General features: G+C 41.8%; 1 protein-coding gene across 1 annotated transcript; it reads left to right on the top strand.

Annotated features, from left to right (window-relative positions):
• Nucleotides 1–1,026: 1,026 nt before the first annotated feature.
• On the top strand, nt 1,027–26,362 carry LOC118972717 (uncharacterized). The gene is made up of 9 exons (XM_073238072.1): nt 1,027–1,036; nt 1,377–1,708; nt 2,708–3,068; nt 3,396–3,494; nt 3,708–3,799; nt 4,396–4,561; nt 6,849–6,953; nt 24,241–24,379; nt 26,101–26,362. Exons 1-5 carry the CDS (start codon nt 1,027–1,029, stop codon nt 3,734–3,736), a joined length of 831 nt encoding a protein of 276 aa, XP_073094173.1. The 3' UTR covers nt 3,737–3,799; nt 4,396–4,561; nt 6,849–6,953; nt 24,241–24,379; nt 26,101–26,362.
• Nucleotides 26,363–27,198: the final 836 nt, after the last annotated feature.

The following is a 27,198-nucleotide window of genomic DNA, read 5'->3' as shown; positions in this document are numbered from 1 at the left end:
AGGAAACAGTTTTTAAAACTATCATTTAAAGGGTTTCCAACTGGTCACAAACAGCCTGATCAATAGTCACATTTAAATTCTCTCTGGGAGATGGGGTAAAATTAAGGGGCCAGTGATGGGAGACAGGAAGAGTAAAACTAAAATCCACTTCAAATAGCTGAAGATGCTATACCTTAGACAAGAAAAACAATATTCTCCTGTAATGTGTTTGTGGAGCAATACTGAAAAGGTTGGAAAGAAACTCAATTTATTTTTTGTTTGGTGCTGTATTCATCTTCCCTTTAAGTTGGCCACCAGTGTGAGTGCAATGTCCTAGAGATGTGATCATGTATCTATGTCAGACATACCCTCTGTTCTAAAAGAAATCTGGGAAAACGAAGTCAAAAGTCCTCCCATAAACGCGCTACTCTGACGAGAGGAAAATAACTGGAAAATGCAATTTCACCAAAACAACCAAGAGTAGATGTCCCTTTTCCTCAAACTGTCAAGAAAGGGGAGAGGATACACAGAATGGCCAGAGAGTATTTTCTGATAGCCAAAGTGAGATTCAATGAAAACGCCTATGTACATTACCCCCCATGCACCTCCATTTAAGTGTTGCAACAAATTCGAATCTCATTTTCTCCTTCATGTTAATTATCTGGACTCCCTGAGTCTTTTGGAACTCCCCTCCAAGTGTCCTGGAGATTAGGAGCTCGAGAAGGTGAGAATATTTGGAACAATAACTAGTGGGAACTGTTTACCAGAAAAGCCGAGGATAGGTGGCTGCGTTTGGTATTTTGCGGTAACCCTCTCCTTCATAAACAATTGTTTCTAACGAAATCACCAAGCGCCTGGCTCTATTTGCATGGCTGTATGTTCTCCCCGTGGGATAAAGGCATTGGCTGATGGTTCTTAGTATTGTTGCACATCTTGTGATGGGCTGCACTTAATAGGGGCTTTACTAGAAAGCATTCGCCTAAGTTTTTTAAAGCTTTGGGTGGGAGGCTGACATCTCCACGTGAAGTCTGTCTCTCTGGGCGCGGGATGGAGGCTAGTAACCTTGGGAAGATTTTCCTCCTAGAGGTCGATGAACCCACAGTTCAGTGAAGTTCCAAGCAAAGGCATTCCTGTCGCCGAGGTGTCTCTTCTAATTTGAGTCGGGGGTGCTGTTAACACATGCAGCCGCCTCTGCTTGCAAGGTCCGGGAAGTGGTGAGAGCGGCGCGGGACAAACGCCGCCGCCCGCCGTCCCTTTCCCTCGGATGTTAAGGCAGGTTGTTTGTGTGAACTCGAGCGGGCGACTAGAGGCTGGCTGTTACAGGTTCACTCCCTCAGGATGTGGGTTTCAGGGGGCGTTTTAATGTGATTTAATTCCGACCATGAAATAATTGCTAGGGGCCGGCTGGATTGCTGCTGGTTTTTCCCCTTTTGGTGGTTTGGGTTGGTTTGGGTTCAGCTTGGGAGCGAACGGTGCCTTGTTTTACAACAACACTTCCTTCTGCGCGGGGCGCCGTAGCCGGCGCTGCCCGTGGGGGGCGAGGCGCCGATGCCGCGCCGGGACAGAGACGGGGGCAACCGGGACGGGCCAGGCAGCAGGCGGAGGGGCCGGGGCCCCGCCCGCCGCGGAAGCGGGCAGAGGACTAGAAAGACCCCCATCCATACCAGAGACACCACCCTCCCTCCCCCGGCGATTTTGCTTCCAAGTCGAGCCAACTACAGACACTCCAGTGAGTCCTTAATTACGGAGGGGCGGGAAGAGCGCGGTGCCCCCAGAGCCCTCTCGGCCCCTCGGTCCTAGGCCCCGCCCGGGCTTCGGGGCTTCCCCTTTGTGTGGCCTGGACTCTCCCGGCTACAACTTTCGTGGGAATCCCAAAGGAAGGAGGTGGCAGGGGCCTACAGAAGAGGGTGCTCGGAGAGAGAAGCGACGGTGAAGGACGAGAAAAACGAATAAAGTGATTGTCCAGCGACAGAATTCCGGCAGCCCCGGTGTTCCCCACCCCAGCTTCATCGGGAGACTAAGAGCTGTGAGCTGTGGGCATCTCCAGTTTAACGGACTTCGCGGAAAGGGAGAAGGGCGGGGGTTCGAGGGAAATGGCAGTTTGTGTCCCAGGGGTTCTTCCGCCTCTGCTAGCCTCCTCCTAAAACAAACTCAACCCCCCACCCGCCGGAGTTATAAAGAACTCGTGGGACCGTGAAAATGTCCCCAAATTCGGCCTCCTGCGGACGCCAGGCTTCCGCGCGGCCGGTGCCTGTTGGCGGCGCAGCTCCCCGCAGCCCCGCGGGACCTGCGCCCGGGGCCCCCGGGCCCTCGCGGGGCTTCTCCCGCGCCCGCGTCTCGTCCGCAGGGAGGCGGGAGGAAGCGAGGGCCCCTGCGGGGGCGGTCTTCCCACCGCCCGCGAGGGAGGCGCCCCCGCATCCCAACCGGCTGTCGGGGGCTCGCCCAGCCGACCGACGCCAGCGGCTGGCGGAGGCTCAGCTGAAGTCCCGACTCCGTCTGGAGGGAGAGGAGTCGAGCAGAGGTGGTCGCGGACGGGGACGAGAGGCGGGCTCGGAGGAGCCCGCGACGAGCCCCTGGGCCCAGCACAGCGGCGCGGGCGTTACATCTGGAAGGGGTTCTCCGGAAGGGAGTGGGGTGGATGCGGGGACTGAAATACATGTGCGATGGCAGGCTGCTCGCCTCGTGGTCTGGACGGCAATTTATTCTCCCTCTCTGAAAACTTTCTTAGGGCGCCTGGACTCAGCGTGGGGACCGGCCCGGGGCAACCGGGGGCCGCGCGCAGCCCGCCCCTCGGCCCCCTCTCCGCCACCGGGACCCTTCACCCGCCCCAGGCCGGGGACGCGCGGGCGGCCGCTCAGAGGCCGGCGGGCGGGCGCGAGCCGCGCCTTATATCCGCGGAGGGCGGCGCTTGCGCAGGGACCCGCGCGGCGGCGCGGCCTTTGAAGTCCCGGCGGCTGCTGCTTTCATCCCGTCTTTCTTCCCCTGCAAGCCCCTTTGTGTGACTAAATTTGGCAAGAATATGGATCCGAGCCAGTTTTTCCACGTGTGCTCCCAGCTCCCAGCTGAGAAGGCCAAGGGTTCTCTTCCGGGTAAGAAGACAGGGAGAAAGATCAAAGAGTTTGGGGAGCTGGATCTGAAATGTGAATTGAAAATAAAAATCAAGCCTGGACACATTCCAGCTTCTAAAGCAAAACCAACCGTCAGCAGAGGCCATCTAGCTAGGATTTTCTTTCTTCTGCTCCCTTTCTTTCCCGCAACCATTCTTGAGCACATGGAAGAAAATAAGGAAGACATGGGGAAACACTTAGTTTCTCCAGAAATTGTTTTGCAGTAATTTTATTAGGGAAAATATCTTGTTCATAATTACTGTTATGTGAAGCTGAATTTCTTCAGCCATAAATATTGTCTTATTTCAGTATGCTTCACACTTTCTTCTGTGGCCACATTTGGGAAAAGAACGTTGACACAACACGTGCACATGTTCATTGTGCCTCGCACTTCTTTTTCTACACACGGTATGGTGCATCACATATTTTTCTTCCTCAGAAGTCAGATTCTGGAAAATCAGTGTTCATATTATCAAAGCACTCACTGTTTGATCTCTATGATTTGAAATCCTCCTATTGTTGCACTTTGAAAATCTTTTCCACAGGTGACTTAGCCATAAAGTTAAAAAACTGTAGGGCCCCTTTTGAATACATTTCTTGACCAGTATTTTGTTGTTTCAGAAGGAACAAATACAAAGAGACCTCCTTGATAAAGTATAGTGCAGTGAGTCAGAAATCCTGGATGCTGGTGGGCTCTGTCACTCCCTCTCATGGTATGGTGGCCTCAGGCAAACCATTTAACCTCTCCTAGACTTAATTTCCTGTCTGCAAAATGGGTGTAATAATAGCCTGTAATAATAGTGTATTTGACAAGATTGTTGTAGGAATTCAGTGAGATAATGCTTGTGAACATATGTATAAACGTAAGGTATTATTTAATCCATGAAGCAAAGATCCTGTAAGTTGCAAAACAAAAACTTTTAAAACAGTAGGAAGCTCTAACACAGGAGCAAATGAGGATGGTTTCACACTCCCACATCCACTGCTGTGGCCATCTCCACATGTGCAACAGTCATGTTAAACAAGGGCACCAAAATCACCTTAGCGTTTGTTACTCCCAGAACTACTGTGATGAGAGAAAGAACATTCCAGGGAGAGAGAGACTGCCTTAACTCTGCCTCATACTTACGATGAACTCTTAGTAAATTGATAAATGGATTAGAAAAATAACTCTAAAAATAGAATAATTCTTTGTGGCATTTTACACAGTTCACAGTAGCTCTGAGAACAGCCTTAGTAGTGTGATGGCCAGTGAAAGGGGTAATGTATACAAGTAGTCCTCCCTTATCTGCCACTTCACTTCCCTCAGTTTTAGTTACCTGGAGTCAACCTTGGTTCAGAAGCAAATGGTCCTCTTCGGGTGTCCTCAGAAGGTCAACAGCAGCCTAACACTACATCTCAGAGCCTACATCATTCACCTCACTTCATCCCATCATGTAGGCATTTTATCATCTCACATCATCACAGGAAGAAGGGTGAGTATAGTACAGTAAGATTTTTTGAGAGAAAGACCATATTCATATAATTTTTATTACAGTATGTTATGATTGTTCTATTTTGTTATTACTGTTTTTAATCTCTTACTGTGTCTAATTTATAAATTAAGCTTTATTATAGCTCTAAGTATGTATAGGAAAAAACTTACTATACATAGGGTTCAGTACTATCTGTGGTTTCAGGGATCCACTGAGGGTCTTGGAGCAAATGCCCCATGGATAAGGGGGCACTACAGTATATGGATAAAACACTTGAAACAGTAACAGCAATAAGAACATGGGGATTGACTAGAAAGGTATATAAGAGGTGTATCTTGGGATGGTGTAAATCCCACCAGATTTTATGTTTCAGAATAGAATGTAATGGCATACCTCAGACTGAGACATCTCAAGCCGACAAGGCCATAACGAGTATGGCTAGGACTGGGTGTGGGAAAGCTACTGACAGGAGTATCACATGTGTGGCACCTAGGACATTTAGCCAAGTGTGCTTCATGCAGGATCCTTTCTAACCTAAAGTAACCCTACCAATGGATCATTTCCTTGGCTCCCCCTCCCAGTATAAACCTTTCAGTGTGACCTGTGCAGTGATGAAAGCAGAAGTAGGGGGTAGTTTTCAGTGTTCCCATCTCCTCTTACTGCGGCCCAAGGCTGCCCAAGTACAGAATCCTCCTGAGATGCTCCATATCTTTTGACTGCCTCCTGCTAAAAGCAACACTCAGACTTTGCAAAGAGTGTTGAAGGGACTCCACAGCAATGGAGGGGGTGGGCACTTAAGACACACTTTAATTTTTAACATTTTTTTGTGACTTTTTTAACATCTTTCCCCAAATGTCCAAGATTTGAAGTAAATGCTGATCAAGTTCACTGTCAATTTTAGCCCTTTTCATTCTTCTTTACAGATGCAACCATTTTGAAATTCATTCTTGGTGGAAAGGAGAACAGAACAAGGCACTGAGGGTTCTGTCTTGTTTTGGGGAGCAGAGAGGAGGCCCCCAAAATACTCAAGGAAAACTGGGGTCACTGTGTTGGAGAAAATAAACTCTCTAAAGGGGAAGGCATGGCTTAAAGAGTTCTTATTTTTATAAATCTGTTTCCTCATTTGATATGATAGTAGAGGTGTTCTTGAATCTTTGGTAAATGCACATCTTAAGATGGGCAGTCACCCTAGTTTTCTCAGGCTTCCAGGGCTATAGGAGCAGGGCCCTGGGCTTTGTCAGAATTAGGGCCAGCTCCTAATCCCTAGTTTGAGGCTAGGAGCCAAAGCCACAACCTTCTCGCCCGAGGCCTGGGCAGTACCCACAGGGCCATGTGGAGATGAGCGCTGAACAATGTCATTAGCCTTACTGTTTATCCGGTTACTTGCAGCACAGATTTGTGTAAATTTCAGCTACAGTGGTTGTAGCCTGTCTTTGATGTGTGTAATCCATAAGTTTTAGTGCTCCAGGAAAGAGCCTGACTGACAGTACCTATATCCAATGCCCAGAAAACACATCTACACAGGCACAGTGAAGCGTGGAGTTGAACGATTTTCCAGTGAGTTCCATCAAAGCAAATAAGCCAACCTGAAGGGTCAGGACTGAGCCTGCTTTTTATCATGACATGCCTTTGGTAGTCCTTGGGCTTGAATTTTGTTTGTTTTCATTTGAAACTAGGTACCCAATATTAAACCTTCATTTACCTCTCAGAGGAGGAGGGACAGGCCTAAATAACATTTGACCTTGAAGATGTTTTCTTTTTTTAAAGTACTTTCATACTTTAAAGTGTCCATAAAAACACTCATTAAGCTGAGTTATCCAGACTAATACATACATGTATCCAAGACACAGCTTCTAGTTCTTTCTATAACTCTCTTTTATATGCAGCTGTGCTGAAATTCAGAATTAGCAATTACAGGAGGAATTCTTAATGTAGACAGAGCCAATGCAAATAGTTTAGACTCCAAAATTGTTATCTGGCTCAACTAACCACTTTTCTTTGGCAAAAAATAAAGCTAATTTGCCTGATCTGAATTTGACTTAAAAGTCCTGTAATCCCACTCTGTCAATTACAGATCTCAAGTCCATTTCCCTTAGGTTAAGTTGGCAAAAAGCAAGGTATAAAGATAACTTACAAGCATATGAAGTTACACAGTGATTTTTGACTGCCAGTTTAGATAACTCTACAGACTCCCAAATATATTTTGAGGGTTGAATTGTCCAGACATTTGACCTTTGCTGTTCAAATTCTCTGGATAACTTTTAGATTATTGTACTTTGTATTGCAGGAACAACAAATCTCCAGTGGCTGAGTCAGACAGACCTCCTAAGATCTCACACTACCACAGTAGCCTGCTCACCAGTCTCCAGCTTCCACTCCTGCTCCGTTCCAGGCAAGCACTGTTGCCAGACCACTGCATCTGGGGAGGTCTCTCGGTGCAGGAGGTGAAACATCAGCCTGGATGGGGGAGGGGTCTTGACTCTGAAGGAGAAGGAATTATTGAGCAGGTTGGAAGAGTGTAGTAGGTAAGGAAGGAATTTATTAAAGCAAGAGTAGTAATGAATGGCAGTGTCCTTGCATGCAGTTGAGGGCAGGAAAGTGCAGAGCGAGGGAGCGGGAGCTTGCTGAACTTCTCACCACAGGGAAGTCTCCTCTGCAGCTCCTGAAGCCAGGGTCACCAGGCTGCACCACCACAGTCCTCTGTCAGACACAGTCCTGTGTCAGAAAGCAGCCAGTCATCCTGGAACACTTCCTAGCTGTGGTAGCTTCCTAGTCACTATGTGAACTGGCTCCTGGATTCCTCCTCCTACTCCTTGTGAGCAGTGAGTTCTCCAAGACCACTGGCTCTCCTGCTGTGCCCATCCAGTGTGTAAAGTGCACACACACACACCCCGCAATCCTTTACTTTTTGCCTCTGCCCAGAAGCTTTGTCCAGGTAGATATTCAGAGGACTCACCGCTTCTATTCATGTTTCTGTTTCTTAGACCTTGTTATCTAAAAATAGCCCAGTCCCAATTTGACACACTGCCTCTTTACAGCCTTCATTTCTTCAGTGTCACTGCCTGACATCATTTTTATTCTTGTTTATTGTCTGTCTCTCCCACTAGAACATAAGTTTCACAAGAGTAGGGACTTGGTTTTGTTGTATCCCTGCTGCCTACAACAGCCTTTGGTGCACAGAAAATGTACTAGATGTATGTTGAACAATGAATATATATAATTAATAAAACTTTAGAACATTCAGTTCCCTCATCTGTCAATATCTACCTCACAGAAGATTACATTTGATATAAAATTACCCAGCACACAGTACAAATGCTGAGTAGGTTGTAGTAACTATAATTGTGTAGATGAACACTGCTACTAAATAGAAATATAGTGCAAATCACGCATGCAATTTTAAGTTAAAAGGCTAGAAAGAGTCAGTTTAATTGTAATAAATTTTATTTAACCCCAGTATGCAAGCATGACTTGCATGTAATCATTTAATCATTTAAAACATGTAATCATTTCCACATGTAATCATTTAAAAAACTTACTGATGAAAGATACTACATTCTTTATTTCATATTGGTTTTTGAAATTTGCTCTGTTGTTTCCAGCCCTCTCAGTGCAGTTTAGCCACATTTCCAGGGCTCAGCACACATATGGCTAGAGGCTACTAGATTAGACCATGGGGCTGGAGTCAAGCTTTTGTCCAATACACCTTTGGTAGCCCCAGACTACAATAGTGCTTGCACAATTCCCTGCAAACAGTAGATGATCAACAATGTACCAAAGAATATTAATAACAATATGTTGTTACATATTATTTTTCATCTCAAATATAGACTTTCACCTTCACTGGAGTATGAAATAAGTATTTGTGAACTATCTTGAGATTATAATACTCATTTTAAGTACCTTACCGTAGTGCTTTGCACATAATAGGGGCTTAATGAACAGTAGTGGTTCAAGTGTGTTGCTGAATTGCTTGAGTCATTTTTCTACATTCTAAATAATTGATTTACCATTGAACTTTTAGGAAATACGTAAATTGGAGATTTCCTATATCATTTTCTAGAATGAATTTCTCTTTCCCTGCAAAACTGCTAAGCTCAAAGTTTTCTGTAAGTCATCTAGTAGGTTCAAAGGTTTCTCAGGAAATATATAACATGGAAAGATCCCACTCCCATCCCACACTTCATTTTCAGCTATATTTCCTCAACTGCTTCTTGGCCACTTAGGGGCCAGGTAGTAAATCTCCTCTGTCCTGTGCCTGGAGTTTTTGACCAAAATATCTTAGGCAGATGCTTTATAGTTGCAAAAATCATCCTGCCTATAACTTTGAAAGTTCTACTTGTTTGAACTAGGAGATATGTTAAAATCAAATGCTAATATAACCACATAGTACAGCACTATGCAGCTGTGAAAATGATCTAATACAATTATTTTTATTCACTTGCAAAGACATTAGTGATGTTTTGTTAAGTGGAAAAAGCAGGTTATAAAAGATTAAGTACAATCCCATCTCATTTTTTAAAATCCCTCTATACATATAATTTATTAGCATGCAGCCCTATGAGGGCAGGGGCACTATCTTATTTACCATGGTATATATATATCTGGTGTCCAAAATAATTCCTGCTACAAAGTAGGCCCTCAATCAATATCTATTGAATATATCTAGATGGATAGACACTAAAATATTGGCAGTAGTTTTTCTCTGAATGGTAGAGATGTGAGTGGTTTTTATTTTCTTCTTTTTCCTTTTAAAAACATTTATATGTGATGAATCAACTTTATTTAAAGGAAGAAGATAAAAAAATGTTAAAATGTAATACGACAAAAAAGATTTTTTTATAACAGAGAAGATCCCAGGTAATTTTGACAATTAAAAAAGAAAAGGAAATTAATAAATTGCCAAAACAAAGCAGAGGATGAGGCAGCGTGGCAGTTTGGAGCCACTGTGTCACAGCAGACACAGTTTCAAGGCCAACTGGTGGGTGTGTGGAAGTTAATACAAAGGGGTTCTGACTATTCGTAGCAATCAGAAAGATGGGCTTTTTCATTTTTAAGGTAAAATTTAAGCACAGTGAAATGCACAGGTTCCAACTGGACAATTCAATACTTTTTAGAACACTCCTTGCTACATGCTTTACAGAATAAGTGTATCATTCCATTCACTGAAACAGCACTGTGCTGAATATACCTTCCATGTGCTTTTGTAGAAACATCTTTATTACAAGTTTTGATAAGTCAGTAAATCTGTGAAACCATCATGCTACTCAAGATATAGAACATTTTAATCACCCCGAAATTCCCCTATGGGGTAAAATTATTTTGAAGTGACTTTTAAAGTTACATTTTTGGTGAAATGTGATATACTATTAGATTGTTCTTTTCTTAATGACTGCTGTGGATCTATCCCTTACACTGTCTGTGATTTAATTTCTCTATCTGAAAAACTGGTCAGGTTAAAATATGCCTTTCCAGAAAATATGCTAATAATGTACTTTACAGGAAGGGAGGAAATGGAACTCATGGTACTGGGTTGACTATTGAAATGCTGAATTGAAACACCAAGCAATTCAGTGAATATTTGTACTGCAAGATGTTTTTCAGTGTAATAATGAAATGATGTCTGTGGTCTCAGCACAGTTAGAAGAGCTCATGGTTGCTCCAGATTTGGCTGTTTGGGGGAGAAGCCTGTGGGGGCGAGTTGAGAAGGAAGCGGTGGGATTTCCAGAGGCAGCTGTGTTCCAGAGACTTGGGAATGTCGGGATTGTTGGTGGCTATAGAAGCCCAGGAGAGCAACACAGTGGGTTTGTGTGAGCCCCCTGCACATGCTCCCTAAATTTAGCATTCTTCTAGCCTCTCTCTGATGTTCACTGCATACATGCAGTTCAATACAGCAAACATGGGGTCTCTAACTGTGGCACAAAATTGTTCTCATTGTTAAAAAAAAGAAAAGCATTTCCTGGATTTCCCTTATGGGAAGTGTTAAAAACTTCACACGGGATGTAGTCTGATGTTTTTCCCCTTATTGTGAAATAGCCGACGTTCTTGTCTTTCCTCTGTCTCTCTGTCTCCCTCTGTCTCTAAAATGAAGATAAACCTGGACTTACAGGAAAGGGAAAATTTAATCAAATTATATATGGGTTCAAAGGCCATGCCAGAACAATCTGCTCAGTAAACAGGTCAGAACTGTCCCAAAGAGAACTGTGGGATGGATTGCAGTGTGGTTTAGTTCAGACAATTTTTTAGCTAAGTGTCCAAACTTCTTAGATCACTCTCCTGGTAGTCCAAAAAGACATCGCATACTGTGAGGGAAATAAAAAACAATAATGTGCAAACAACAATCAGGATTTACTCCAAGTATGGACTGCAAAACACTCCCGAGCTGCTGTCTTGCTCCTGGGCACCTTTCATCTGTCCCCCTTTCTTCATAGACCCTGCAACGTGTGAGGTGTGAAATCACTTGATAAACTCTTTCCACTGGTGAGCTGTGAGAATTTCATAGTTTGACCTCTGAAAATGAAGGGAATTAAGAACTGATAGGAAGGATAATTTGGTGCTCAAAGTAGTGAATTGGATGCTGCAAAGTGTCACCTGGGTAAGAAACACCTTTTGTCCAGTGGCTATGTAGGTAAGAATAATAAGTGAACTGAAAATTAAGATAGCAATACAGATTAATTTCTATGAGAAGGCTAGTTGGACAGGGAGCAATAGTACAAGTTAAGGTACAATCTGAGAAAGACAAGCAGGAGAGAAAATTTACTTTATAGCCAAATATTTTCTTCTGTCTTTCCCTTTCATTTATAAACCAGTGTGGGTTTTTATTGGTTTGTTTGTTTTTCATGCAAGAGTTAATGCTTTATAATTAATTATATTCATTAGTCCAACAATAGCAGCAGCAAAAATCTTTAAATGGAAATCATCCTTATATCTATTTCTTGATTACTAAAAATGGAAAAAGGTTGAAATATCAAATAGACATTGTCCATTAGTTACTATATTTCACTTACTATGGTTGGTTTTAAAAAAAACTATTCTCTTTCACATAATGCTTCAATTAAATACATTTTCTGTATTTAATACATTTCTCACATTTGAATATAGGACTGTTATCTGAGGGCTCCCAGCCCTGTGGAAGAAATGTTTCATGGAAATAACTCTGTTTTGTTTCTGCTCCTTTTTCACTGAAGGAAAACAAGGAGAAGAAAAGAAAGAAAAGATAAGAAAGAAGAAAAAGAAGCATGAAAAACAGCAATAATTGTATATCTAGACTAGGACTATGATTCTTTGACTAAAACTGCCCTCACTTCTAGTTAATCAGAAGCTGAGTGACCCTATTTCTCCAGAGTTCTAGTCTTAGTAAGATGAAAGAGGAACTTACAATCAAATAAAAATGATACTGCAGCCATTCCAAATAATTGATAAAGCTAAAAACCCAGGATTATTGTCATATCAACATGACCAAAAATTTAATTTAAAAGATATGGGGGGAAATTTCTCTTTATTTTGGTAACTCAGTTTACATTGTGCAGGATTGAGTGATGATGCTGCCGGCCTCACTGGGAGCACTGATGAATGTAACTCCGTGTTGATCATTATGTCCATATTGGATTTAAATAGAACTAACTCCATCACCAGGTAGGAGATAATTCAGAAGTATTTTCTCTTCCTACTGTCTCCTTTTTCCTATCTTCCAGATTATTGGTGCCTCCCCAGAAGGGAACAGAGAGGAGAAACTTACTGATTTCTATATACTACAAGCCACTTACTACAGAGACTACATATGCAGAATATCCATCACACATACAATACATATGATAGTATGTATTATTCATGTAAAAAGTAAAGCAGAAAATTAAACAAATCATTAAATATCTTAAACCAAAAAGAAACTTTTTTTTTAAACCTCAATTATCAGTAAATAAATTGAGCAGAACTAATATTCAATTATACTTTATTCTGGAGAAGAAAATTAGACATTTCTTTAGGTTCCAAACAGTGCTAAACTCACACAAAGTAGCAAATGCAAGTACATTCCTCTTTATGTACTCTTTTTTTTTTTTAAAGAAATTGCACACATTTAAATGTATAATTCAATTAGTTTTTTCTTATGTACAATTGTAAAACCAGGACCACTACCAAAATAATGAACATTTTGATCATTTGCAAATGTTTTCTTTGTGATCTGGTCCTCCCTGTCCCCCATCCCAGTACCCAGGCAAAACTGGCTCATTTTCTGTCCCTACAGGTCAATTTGTACTTTCTAGAATTTCATATATATATATAATCACACAGGTTGTACTTTTTTGTCTGGCTTGTCACCCACCATAATTATTTTGAGACTCATCCATTGCATATATTAATAATTTGCTCTGTTACCTACTCTTTTCTGAACACACTCCAGACATGCTTTAGTCTCTGGCTCTCCACGAAAACTGCTAACTCTGATGGTTAATTCTCAGCTGCCTTGTCTGACCCATCATCCGCATTTGGCACAGTTGATTACATTTCTCCAAATGCTTTCTTCACTTACTTCCAGGATGCCATCAGGTCTGATTCTTTCCTGGTCAGTCTGCTTTGCTTGTTTCCCATCTTCTCCCCGACCTCTCATTTGTGGAGTACCAGCCTCTCAGACTGTCTTGTCTATTCGTTCCCTTGATGACCTCATCCAGTCTCATGCCTTTAAATTCACTGTAGATGCTGCTAACAACTCCAGAGTTGTATCTTTGGCCTAGATCTAGCTCCTGACTTGCATATCCAGCTGCCTACAGACCTCTCCATTTGGGTGTCTAATAGTTATCTGCAAAATCCAACTTCTTGATTTTTCCCTGAATCGCCTGCTCCATAGTCTTCTCTAGCTCAGCAATAGCAGGCATATTTGTCTGCCACTCAGACCAAAAGCCTTAGAGCCATCCTTCATCCTTCCCTTTTCTCTTACTCCCCACATCTTATCTATCTCAAATACTTTACCGATAATATACTCAGAATTAACTACTTATCTTTGTGGTTCAAGCTTTTACCTGGATTTTAACAATAGTCTCCTAGCTGGCCTCCCCATTTCTGCTCTCGCCACACCTGTCTACTGCCTACAAAGCTGCCAGAGTGACCCTCTTAAACCCAAGTCAGGTCAGCTGCTTCTGCTGCTCAGAACTCTCCAGTAGTAACTTTGCAATGGTCTGTAAGACCCTACATGACCTATACTTGTCCCTGACTTTTCTGGCCTCATCTTCTACTGCTCTTCCCCTTGCTTACTCTGCATCAGCCTCACCACATTCCTTGATGTTTCTCAAATCTCTGGGATGTTCTTGCTCTGGGATCTTTGCACAGGCTATTTCCTCTCTTTGTAGTAATCTTTTTCCAGATCTTCACATGGGTTATTCTCTCATCTCCTTTGGGTCTTTCCAAATACTCCTTGTCGTAGGATCTTCCCTGATCTCACCCTATTTAAAATAACCACTGCCCCCAGCCCCCCAAGAACCACTGGCCCTGGCATCCCCTATCTTCTTTTCCTGCTGTATTTGTAGCACTTATTGCCAGCTGACAACCTGTACATATTATTCTTTTATTTATTGACAAGCTTCCTCAGTAGAATGAAGAGAAGGGATTTTTGTATTTTTTTCATTGCTCTATCTCCAGGTGCCTAGAATAGTTCCACCATGTAAAAAGAATCTGATGTTTGTTGAATGAAAGAATATCTACAAAAATACATACACACAGTTTGGTAGCACATATTACCTATATACTTCATCCCTTGTTATAGTGAGTTACAGATGGGTGTAGTCTGGTATTTGTAAATAAACTGCATTTTAAATGAATCAGGGAAGCTATTACTTGAAGCAATTTGATGGTCTTTTTGTAAGGGTAAAAATTCCTTTTTGAAATGATCAATCATACTCTCATTGGTCCATGCTTTCAACTGATAGATTTTCACTCCAATGGCTTGTGCTTCTATATAGAGAAGAATCTTTCTGACAATTCTATTGGGCAGGTAGATAGGATAAGGCTATTTCTAATTGATAGGGAGGAAAGTATGTTTAAATTTTAAAGTGCTTTAAAAGGTCTATTTTGCTGCCGCCTGGTTCGGATGAGATGTGGCCAGTCCCATCAGGATAGTTGTCAGGTCAGGCCCTGTGCTTCCTGAGCTGCTGCAGGCCTTACCGGGTATAGGAAGGTTTCCTAGGGCTGGGGAGCCTGAGCTTGGTGGTACAGGATGGTTTCCAGTGATTAACAGGCCGGCGTAAATTCTTTTGACTCAAATAATGAGAAAACTGTTTACTTTTCTATTCTCTTCAATCTTAGTTTAGTATCTCACAGCCCCTTTTGAGCCCTGTCCCTGTCTCTTCACCTTTATCAAGGCAGCTACTCCTGAAGACTTCCTGAAGCAGCAGCTGTATGCTTCGCCTGACATCTTCTCTTGCCCTTGGGGTGTGCTTTGCTGCCTGCAAGGCAGCCTGGGAATGCTGGGAAATTAATGTCCCCAGGATCAGCCTTCAGCAGTGACTCGTGTATAAATACCCCAGCTCTACACCCTTTGTGTGGGCTGATTCTGAGGTGTGTTCTGCATGGGCTCCCAGAGTTTCCCCAGGGGAATTAAGCTGTGGTTGCCAAGAGTGATCACTGGCTTGATAACATGTCATTTATTGGCTTCCTTCCCTTTTCTACCTCACTTCCCAGTTCTCTTATTTGTGTTTCCATTCTTGCCACAGGGTTTGATTCTAGTGAAATCCAAACTAAGACAGTACCAGTAAGGCTTTAACCACTGTGGTGCTTTTTGATCTTCCTTTTCCAGAGAGGTAGTTCAGGCCTCAGGGTTGTTGAGAGCATCCTGCTAGACTACTGAGAGTTATTTTGTTTTCATTATACATATTTCTCAGTTACTTTCTATTTATCGTAATACTGACTTTTTAATTTACTATTATGAATAAAAATGGATCCCTTTAAGTTTAAAAAGTGAGCTGATTTAAACATAACGTTTATCAAATGATAGGACTGGTGGTACAGGTATTTGACAAACATCATGGACTTAAACGGCTGACGTTTGGGGAACACCCTGCCATGGGTTCCTGACCTGGCTTTGTGGGATCTTTTCAGGGACCAGACTTTCCCACCATGCTTCATGCGGCACCTTTACAAAGCAGCAAGCAGTAATCGGTGGCAGCAAAATTATTTTATGCCTTATTCCCCATAAAGTTTGTATCTTCTCTTGTGACTTTAAATGCTTGAACATGTTGAATAAATTTGCTTCATCCATATAATTTTTAAATGCTTCTTTTGGAATATTGTACCCCCTTCTTCCTCCCTTCCTCCTCATCTCTTTTCTAGGAACAGAAATAGCAATCACCCATAATTTCAATGCCCAGAAATAATTACTGTTGACATTGTGTTATATTTCCTTCCTGTTCTTTTCTAACAATGTACATAAATGATATACTGCATCCATTCCAGTAAAGCTCTCTGATGACCACTAAGAGCAGAGCTGGTTTTCACTTGTGTCAAATTACTTGTTCCTTCCACAGCATTTGACCCTGCTGATCCTTCTTGCAGTTCTGTCCTGCCTTTCGGAGTAGACACTGACACCACTCTGCCCTCTCTCCTCCTAGGTCTGCTCCTTCTCCATCTTCTGATAGAGGTTCTCTACTATACTGATTTCTTAGGTGTAGGCCTTCCTCTGATTCTCCCTGAATGATCTCACCAGCACATGAAATTTACTCCAGATTTGTTTCTTTAAGCCATATTTCTCTGCTTAGCCCCACATCTAGGACATCCTCTCCTCGCTGTCCCACAGCCACATCAAACTCATCATGTCCAAAATTATACACACAGTTTCCCACCACAAACCTGTGTTTCTTCTGTATTTCTAATCTCATTAATTGAGGCTAAAATAAAGGTATCATCCTTGACTCCTCCCTCTCTGTCACCTTACCATTGATTAGGACCTAAGTGTTCTCTCCACCCCACAGCACCACCTCCAGGCAGGCTCTCATCATCTCTGAAAGAACGTGCCCTGGTCACCTGGGGACTCTCCCTGCCTTCAGTCACCCCACCTACTACCTTATGCCCAGAGTGATTTTTTTAATACAAAATCTTGACACTTTTTTGATTAAAATTGTCTTCAGTGAAAAGTCTAGAAGGATAAGCACTAAACTGTTACCTCTAAGGAATGTGGCAGGATCATTTGCTTTTTATCCTATGTACTTTTCTACTACCTGGTTTTTCTTTTAACAGTGAACATGTATTTTTCCAATTACAATGAACAAAGATAAAGATTTTCAGGAAGAAACATGTTCAGTGAACACCCCTGTTCCTTATAAATGGGGCTAAAAATTCACTGTGTTCCACCAAGATTTGCCCTCGGGCCTCCTTCCTCCCATACAATGGTCTTATGCCACTTGGCTCAGGTTTATACTGAAGGATCCGGCATTCTGAACTAGGGGCAATGTTTCAGGCCTTTGTTCATACTGTTCCTTCCAGTAATGCCATTCCAATCTTCACAACTTGTCTTGTACATAAACATCTTTCACAGCTCAGGTTGTTATCACTGTTTCTGTGAACAACTTTACATCCCAGAAAGCATAACTGCCCTTCTTCTGTTCACCACTGTGGATATTTACCCTATGGAGAAGTCTACCCATGTGTTTGCTTACGTTTGCCCCCTTCTCTTGAGAGCAGGGGCTATGCCTCTCAGCAGGCACTCAAAAAACAACAAAACAAAACCTGTCATTTACCGACCGTCTCCCTGCCTGTTGTATGCCCTGTGTGTCACATTTGTCATTTCTAATCCCCAAAACCATCTGCAAAGCTGAGTATCTCTATTTAAGAGTGAAAATGGAGACTCAGAGCTAGACTAAGGGTCACCCAGAGGGTTTGTGGCAAAGCTGGACTTTGGAACCTGTGCCCAAGCTGCCTTCAGTGGAGGGCACTGAAGGCAGGGACTGTGTCTTACAGCTGTCTCACTTGTGGCAACTAGCACAGTGATGGCTCAATAGTATCCATACTTATGTGTCACTGAGTAATTTAGCAGTCTGTCTCACCAAAAAATATTTACCAGGTCCATGAATTAACCCCTGTCCTTTCTCCATGTACTCTCTGAAAGAGATGCCCGATGGCACTCTGAGCACCACAGGGCAGTGTGCACGGCTGGGCAGTGCGTATCTACCCGTGCATAATCTGCCCTGGAATAGATTTGGGGTAGTCATTTAAAATTTTTTTGCCAAGCTCATTACACAAGAGCATATCATCAGGGACAACTTTGTCACCGAACAAGGTGCAGACACAAAAGCTCTGGGTGGGAACTCTGCCTTGAGAAACACAGAGCTGCTTCCTCCCTGTGGGCTGAAGGCAGGGGCCCAGCAGACAGCTGTGACTGCCGTGGGAATCCTCTGCAGGTCTGGGTGGAGAGCCATGGGCTGCCTGGTGTGCTGTGCGTGTGTGCACCTGTGTGGGAGCTGGGGGGTGGGAGGGTGTCTTGAGGGGAAGCACAGCTAATGGAGGACAGTGAGGCTCTGGGTAAGCTGGGGCTGGAAAGGGTGGGGACAGTTTCTGACAACCTTTCCTGATTTGGGGCTGGGGCATGGGGGGAACCTCTTGGAGGTTCTCACAGCTCCCTGTAAACGGCCGGCTGAATGGGACTGGAGGAGCAAGTAGGAATGTGCCAGGGAAAATGAAGGCTCTAGGTCCCTCTTGCATAGAGTGTGTGTTGAAGTGGCGGGGCGAGGTGGCAGGGGGACACAAAAGCAGTTTGGGGAGCCCAGGAAAATAGTAAAAAATCGGAACATTTAAGTCAGTTTAAAATAAGTATATGGAACCTTCTCTTAGGCTACAGAGGTAGAGAAGATCTAGTTCTTCCCTGGAGTTTACCTTCTAATAGTGGGAAACAAACATGCAAACACAGAAAAACAACAAGTCGCCTAGTATGCGCAACAATGGGCAGGCCTGCTAGCACACCATGAACTTAAAGGGTCAGTGAAACTCTATTTGCAAAGTGTGTCATGCAAATGTGGAGTGACAATCACATTATTATGTCTACACCTTGCACTGCCAGTGCTTAGAGATAAATGGAAGCCAAATTTGGTCAGGTTGCTATTGGGAAGTTGAAGGCTGCCTGTCGAACAAACAGTATTACTTTTGCTATTGGGAATTTGGGCCTCACAGTACTTTGATCTAAAAATTTTAGCAGATAAAGAATGAACATTTATTGTTTTTATGGACATTGTTTTATATAAAACAAATTTGGGGAATGGAAAGGAATAGTTGGGACAGCAAACATTTAAATACCAGTAGTGAATTTATTTTCTTACCTTAATTTACAATGGTAACATTTGGGTGGAGAGCTGAAAAGAAGAAACAGAGTTTTGTTCTTGTTTTATTTAGAATATCTGAAGTCTAAAGGAATGTTTTTATTGCAAGTACATAAAGTAATGAAAGACAAAAACCCCAAGGATTTAAATACCATTAGAGAGGCTTAACCTCAGGGTGTTAAATGAGCAAAAGATATTTTAGCAGTTTTCTTTTGAATCTTTCCTATTTTTTTTTCTTAAATACCTTCCAACTTAAAATTTGTTGTTACAAGGAAAAGGGGGGTGGGGGATGGGAGGAGTGTCAAAAAGGGAGAAACAGTGAAAAGAACCTGGGGCTCCAGGTGAGGAGACCCAGGGCCCACAGGGTGAGGACAGACGGATGGCTGGGTGGCTTGGGCAGAGGGCACATTAGGTGCCTCAGAACAGGAGGGTCTGTTTGGATGATGCTCATAGTTCACCTAATGTGGGATGGGTGACTGTGTCCTTTGCCTGTGGAAATCTAGCCTGCGTGACCATGCAAGTTACCAGCTTCAGAGTCTTAGGAACCTAAAATCCTAAAATCACAGCTAGAGCTGCTGAGATGTTTAACCAGGGTCACCTAGAGGGAGAGCATCTGCTGGACTCAGGAGGTATGGGTGCTGGTTCTTTATGTCTCAGACATACCATTTGCCTTGATCAGATGTTATTTTCAGGAAAGAAAATAGTGTTGTCCCTGGACTTTGCCACACTTAAAATTGTTCTGAAATTTAAAATACTCCAAAATTTCATAATCTCCATAAGTGTTCAAAGGGCAGGGAAAAAAACCCCACAGCTTGTGGTTTTCAGGGCCTATGGTTTCATTTAAAATTTGGTTCTTCTGATGTTTTATTTGTTTTTCATCATTATCACAAGCAGAATGGTGTATGTAGCTATGGCAATGCTTACAGAATTTGTGTGTCTGCTCTGGGTGGCTTGCTGTGGGCGGGGTCGCACACTGGGGGCAAGGGGAAAGATGACATCAAAGAACCAGAAGGCTGAGCACATTTACTTTTCTGATTCAAATTACTTTGTTTGGAAAAAAGTAAACACAATTACCTTAACAACTGAGCTGGTAGGCTTTGAGGGTTTAACACTACATTGTTTTCCTAGGGAGAGGGTAGGGACTGCTGAGGATCACAGAGAGGGCCTAAGAACCAGGTGGTTTTACTTGTTTTCACTTTCTCCACAGAAATTCCTTTGAGTAGTTACAGGGCATTTGATGGAATTTCCTTACTTAAAATGGAATTAATATTCATTATAAAATAATTAGGCCAACAGAGAAAACCTACAAAATTCTGTCACCAAGTCTCTTCCTACATTTGTCCCCCACAACCAATTGTTCCCCTACAAAGATTTTATGTCCATTTATAAATATAGCCCCACCTTCACCCCAAATGACAGCATGTTATTCATTGTTTCATTGTTTGCTTAAATATTCCGGAGGCCTTCTCCACTCAGTCCCTATACAGTTCCTTCATTCTTTCTGTCTGTAGCATAGTATCCCATTATATGGATGTTCCCTAGTTCATTTAACCTGTACTTTATCAATGGCTACTTAGGTACTTTCTAATCTTTTGCTATCACCAATAATGTGGCAATTAATATTTTTGTAGTTGTGGGACTTTGCAATTGTGAGAGTGTTCCTGAGCGTAAATAGCTAGAATTGAAATTGCTAGGTCAGAATGTATAAGCATTAGTGGTCTTGTTTGATATTGTATTTCCTTGCTTTCCATAAAGATCATACCAATTTGTACTCCTGCTAGCCACATATAAGAGTGCCTGTTTCTTCACACCTTTAATAATACAATGTGGTATCAAACTTCTGGATCTTTGCCAGTATGGAAGGGAAAATAGTGCCTCAATGTAGTTTAATGTATACTTCTCTTATAAGTAAAGATGAACATCATTGCCTAAGTTCAAAGGGCTCTTTGTATTTTCTGTTCTATGAACTGTATGTTCCTATCCTTTGCCCCTTTTTAAATTAGGTTGTTATTCTTTGTCTTATTGATTTGTTATAGCTCTTTATATATTAATAATATTAGTCTTTTAATCTGGGATATGAATCACAAACATATTTGTCAGTTTACTGTTTGTATTGTATTTTGTTTAGGTACCTCACCCCTAATCCCACATAAACAGAAAGGTATGTAGTCAAATATTTAGGTCTTTTCTTCTATGACCTAAAGGTTTTATTTTACACAAAAGGCTTTTCCCAAAATAGCTTATTTAAAAGAAATCATTCCATGTTTTATCTATTTGTCTATTAATTTATATTTGATACATTTGGAATTAATTTTGGTAGAAGGAATAAGGTAAAAAAATACAGCCTTATGGATATTTTCCATATCATCACCTACTTGCTTCAACAACATTTATTGAATAATATAACTTTTCATTCATGTTTCATAATTATATATTAAATTACCTCATGAATTTAGGACTATTTCTGGACATTCTCTTTTATCCCATTGATCAGGCTGTCTAGTCATAACACCAGTTCCACCAGTACCACTGTAGTTTTATGGTGTATTTTAAAATCTGGTAGAGCTTGTTCTCTCTCCTATTACTATTTTGCCCTCAAATTTTCATGGCTAATCTTGCTTGCTTATGACATTGAAATTAGTTTGTCTAGTTCTCCCATGAAAATAGTTAGCCTTTTTGTTGGAAACATGTTAAGTTTACAAGTTGATATAAGGAGAATTGAATTTTAAAATATTAAGTCATTGTCCAAGAACAGGGTAATTTTTGCTTTTTTTTCAAACCTTTTTTGTGTCTAGTTGATTCTTTTAATACTCACTCCAATAAAGAGAAACCCTCCTAATGAAGTACTTGCAAGAGAATAAGCTGCCCAGAGAGTGATTCAGACGAAGCAAGATTTTTGGCTTAGCTGATGCATATTTCTAATCTTTGAGAATCATCTTTTTCTTTATTTAAATATACACTGTCAATGATTTTGCACCTGTGTGACATCTTAGTAACATATTAAAAACATTTGCAGAATTACCCTACAGTGGTTTTTCCTTTTGGATATGGTAAGAGTTCAGCAAGATGATTTTCTGGCCTCTAGCATTTGTGCTCTCTCTCTCTTATTTTTACATTCAAATTTTACTTAATTTTTAAACCGAATCTTTTATTTTGGAATTATTTTAGATTTACAGAAATGTTCCAAAGATAATACAATGTTCCTGTATTTCCTTTACTCAGTTTGTCCTAATGTTAATATTTCAAATAATTATGGGATATTTGACAAAACAAAATTAATATTGGTATGTTACTTTTAACGAAACTCTAGACTCTATTTGGGTCTCACTAGTTTTCCCATTTATGTCATTTTTCTGTTCTAGGATCCTATGAGGAAACCACACTGCCCTTAGTAGTATTGATCTTTAATTAACCCACAGGGGAAGGTGGCAACCTTGCTCTTTGCAGCTTCTGGGGTTGACCGTGTAGGCTCTTGTCATATGGCTGGAGGAAAACCTTAATGACCTCAGAGTCAGATTGTTTGATCACGTGGTACAGCCTTTCTGCCTAACATGTGCCTTCCTGTGTTTGCACTGCTTCATTAATTTAACCTAAATGTATGTGTGTGTGTATAACATAAAGACAAACCAACATTTCTTTATGCATTGGTAATGTCTCCCCTTCAAATGCTATTGATAAGGTTATCATACATACTTTGATGAAAGCATTGCTTGTTAAATTAAAAAAGGGTTCTTTTTCATACTGTTGGCATTTGCCTAATCTGTGAAGATAAGCAGTATGGTTTGATTCAGTGGGTATAACTATGGGGTCTTAAAAATCTGAGTTCAAACCTAGCTCAAATACTTACCAGCTATATAATCTTGGGAAAGTCACATAATGTCTCTGAACCTCAGTTTCTCCCTCTGCGGAGTGGAAAGATTGTTGAAATTTCCATAGATAGTGCATGCAGAGCCCTTAGTAAAATGGAAATTTCTAATTTAAAAAGGTTGTTTTTGTACACTGGCCATCTGCTATCCACCCAGTTCTCAAATCAGCTTTATATCCAACATGTCCCTCTCTGGACCAAACCTTGGAATCTGGCAATGTAGTGTTTATGCTGTGAAGGAACAGGTCTGGGGGAAAGTTGCAATAATAAGGGTTCTGGGGAGTGCAGATACTAGCTTAGCCTCTCCTCTTTCTATCTGTTGCTATTTAATTCTACTCTCAAAATGGTTTCTCAAGTGCTAGTGGGGAGGATGGAGTTGCCTCAGATACACATGGACTATGGAGGAGTGGGGAGTGGGAAGAATCTCTTTCCCTTCTCTCAGGTGAGTCCATGTGAGGCTGCAGCATGAGAGTCCATGTAGGTGGGACTTGCCAAGAGGCTCCGTGGCCCTGGCTGGGGCAGCGCTCACCACCCCAACTCTGGGTAAATCTCTGGCTGGCTGTTCCATGGCTGTGGCCCTTTGGGAGCTTCCACTAAGGGTAGCTTTCCATTCTTCTGCATTCCACTTCCAGGCCCTACTGCCAAAAGTAAAATTACTAGTTCACCTGGGAGCATTCAGAAAAAGCCAGAGAACAGGAGAGGAGGCAGGGGCAAGCTCCTTGGTCTTATCTACAGACTAGCCTGAGCTAGAGGGAGAGATTTTAGCTCAGGGTGTTTATGGGGGATTTATTATAATTAACATTTTTCAGTAAATGCTATTATCTCAGCAAAACTTGACACATTTTGCAACATGGAAATAAGCATTTATGGCTTTACATATAAAAAGACCTTCCACTCCAGCTCACATATTTCTTTACCTGGAGGTGATGCTAATGATGTTTTCTCTTACTAATCTTATTTCTTCTTTTGTGGTTAGAAAATCGTGCAAAGTATATATATATATGTATATATATATATATATATATATATATAATAGTATTATTTCAGGTTCTGAATGGAAACTTCTTTATGAGGAAAATAGAACCTTAAGTTACAAAACTGTGCTCTTTTCTAATGATGGGTCCTTACTAATGTTTGGAAATAGCTCACAGATAATACAGAGCCTCTCTCAGGCCTATTTAGCCACAAAGTAATCTCCAAACCCAGTAATAAACAATCCATATGCCTGCGGCATTCTTCCAGATACACATACTGTTTTGTTGTAGGGTCAGGGACATGAGAAGAGAAAAGGTTGGTTTTGAGTATATTCTGTACTTGTAGAATAGACTGACAAATTTTTTCTTCACTGTGGTATATTTAATGTAGGATACAGCTTTGCATTTTTACTGCTTCTCTATAAAGCTGGTGTATAGATCTTTACATCTTTGAATATGAATGTAAATTGCCACTACAGTATATTATGGAGAAGAAAGGATTCTAATATGCACATTTCTCACACAGTTTTCTGTTTCTTCTTCCAGGAAAACCAGTTTGGCTATTAAGGGAGAGTCTCACCACAGAGCAGAACAAGAGAAAGCAAGGTTTCAGACAGAATAGCTGTTTACCATCAAAGCAAACTAGGTTCCACATAGACATGGTGTATTATACTCAAAGACGAAGGTAAATGTGCCATGGTTTTTATGAGTAATTTACTGTGCTTATATAAATTTCCTACAGCCTCTAGAATTCTTACTGATCATATTACTTCCTTTTCTATTGTTAAGAAAAAGCCAAATAACCAAATGTAATTGAAAAAGTCAGTTGCCTGGGTTCCACCCCTTCTCTCCCAGTCCCAAATAGCCTGATGCTTCTGTTATGTATCAGAGACGGATGATTTGTTCCATGGGATGTATTCCAATTTGGTGATACCATATAATGAAAATTTACTAGCCTTTCATTTACCAAAGTGTCCTTCTCTGCTCAGTTTAAGAAGCAGGAATTTTACTTGGAGTTATATATTTTTCAGATTAATTTATATTTCATAAATATGTGAAATTATTAATTCATTCTGTCTGCAGCATGTGTAGACCCTGAAGCTTATGGCAGTGCTGTTATCTTTTGTAGGGATGCAAACAGGCTCTTTGATGTGTTATTCTTGGGGACTAGGGAGGATAAAGATGGAATACTCATTGGGCTCAGCTCTCCAGATGGGCTGAAAATACAGCAGTGGGTTATGAGTATTTCCACAGAGCAGGGTCATAACTTTCTAATCCATACTGTGTGGTAGATAACAGGATACCCCAGGGAGAGCAGCCTCAGCCGTCTCTGCTCTACACCCCTCTAGGATGGGGCATAGGACATCACCAGTCCACAAGCATCCCTTCCTGCACAGCTTGCCACAGCAGACTGCCCCCGCATTCACCCACCCAGGAAAAGCTCCCTGTGTGAAGGAAAGAAACAATAATCACATACAGTGCCAATATGTGTCCAATCCTGTTCCAAACATTTTATTCCCATGAACTCACTTCATCTTCACAATAACCCTGTGAGATGGGCATTTTGGTATCCTCAATCTATGGACAGGAAACTGAGACACAGAGCAGTTACCCATGGACCTCTCTTACTCTCTGACCCTGACCTCATGTTATTTTACTGAATGCACACTAGTTATTGGCACTGAGTTTCATTTTTGGTTTTGCTCCCTTAGTACTTTATTCTTTAATTTGCTAACTCATTCTTTCAGTCAACAAATAAGTGTTGAGAGATACTATGAGCCAAGCACTGTTTCAGGTGCTAAGGAAAATGAGCAAGGCAGGCATAATGGTGGCCCCACAAAGCTTACCCTCTGTTGGGAAAGGCAAGACATTACCGGTCATTACAATAGGCCGCCAGGTTGGCTGGGAAAATCAGGTGCTGTGGGAGAGCAAAGTGGAGGTCTGGTCTTGTATAGGGTCAGAGTCATTCTGCAGCAGTGGAATGGGAATTAGCCAAGTGAAGTGAGAAGAGAAAATAGGTATAGGCAGAAGGAGCTCCAAGGGAGAGGCAGGCATGGAGCTCAGTGAAACAGATGAAAAGAATACGCTGCTTGAGGAACTGAAAAACTAAGGCCACATCAGGAGTGTGGAGCTGGAGGGGGAACAGTAAAGAGAGGACCCTGGAGAGGCAGGCTGGGGCAGGAGATGGAGGCCTTAGTAAGACATTGAGAGTCTACTTTCAAAGAGAAGTCCTTAAAGGGATAATCAAGGAAGTGATGTGATCTAATGCACGGGGTCAAAAAGATCTGTCTGCTGCTTTGTGGAGAATGCCCTGAAGTGGAGGCAAAACAGGGGCTGAGAAGACCAGTTAGGTGGCCGCTGTGGCAATTCCCCCAACTGTTACATCCTTCTCTTATCACCCCACAGGGATGCTGACAAGTTCTCTCCTCTGTCTGCAGACACTCAGCATGGGAAGATACGTTCCAGGTACCTACATTCCACCAAAGGCCAGGGAATACAAATGTGCTTGATTTATGTAGCTGGGTCAGAGTGACTGGAAGTTCCAGTAGCCTGTGCACTCAAATGAGGAGAGCTGGGGAGAAACAGAGCCCAGAGACAAGGCCTTGGATGTGTGCTCCCTGCTGGTTCATTCAACAAACATGCATCAATTGTCAATTTAATAAACATATTCACACTCAAATTTTTGTCCAATTAATACCAACAGCTACCATTTCTAGTGTGCTCCCCAGGCACCACTGTAGGCCTTGATGTGGATTATCTTCTTTGTTCTTCATGATGGCCCTCTGAAACTAGTACTTATTTGCTTCCCAGTTTCTAGTTGAGGAAGCTGAGACAAAGAGATCTTAAGTTACTTGCCTAGGCCACACAGATCATAAGGGAAGGGGGGCTCAGATTCCACTATATGAACGAATGAGCAATACCTACTGCCTCCTCTCACTAGCCTCTAATAACATGTGAGAATGCTACCTGACATGAGCTTCCCACCAACAGTGGGTCATCTCCACTGTCTTCATGAAGACTGAGCAACTGTGTGTGGGGGGGGCTCACTCAGTCTACCATCTGTGGCTTTGATCCCCGAATGGAGAAAGGAAAGTGCCAATATTGACCTTTCTATATTGGAGGGAGTATGTTGCACATGGTCAGTCAAACTCTAGTAAGAAGTTTCTGTAAGGAAGACAAATATGTAAAAAAGGCCAACCTCATTTTTAAGGAGATTTTAGTTAAGTGGAAGCATACATACTCCCACAAAAGATAATAGCATACTCAAAAGCAACCAGGATCGTGTATGACTTTTGCTTGCCTTAGGAACTTTTGCCCCCTCCACTAAAAAACCATTTTTTTAATTCTACAAATGGAGTGTGCAATGATGAATATAACCCAGGCTGTCTTCATTATTAAATCTTCATTATTATTTTCTTTTTTCTTATTTTAGAAGAAATTAACATTAAAACATTTTTGTGGACCTCTAGGTACTGTGCTGTGTACCTAATGGATAGGTTGGTT

The sequence above is a fragment of the Manis javanica genome, chromosome 5 (assembly GCF_040802235.1).
Source record: "Manis javanica isolate MJ-LG chromosome 5, MJ_LKY, whole genome shotgun sequence".
Lineage (NCBI taxonomy): Eukaryota > Metazoa > Chordata > Mammalia > Pholidota > Manidae > Manis > Manis javanica.
Note: the sequence above shows the minus strand (reverse complement) of the source record. Positions and strands in the feature narration are given on the sequence as shown.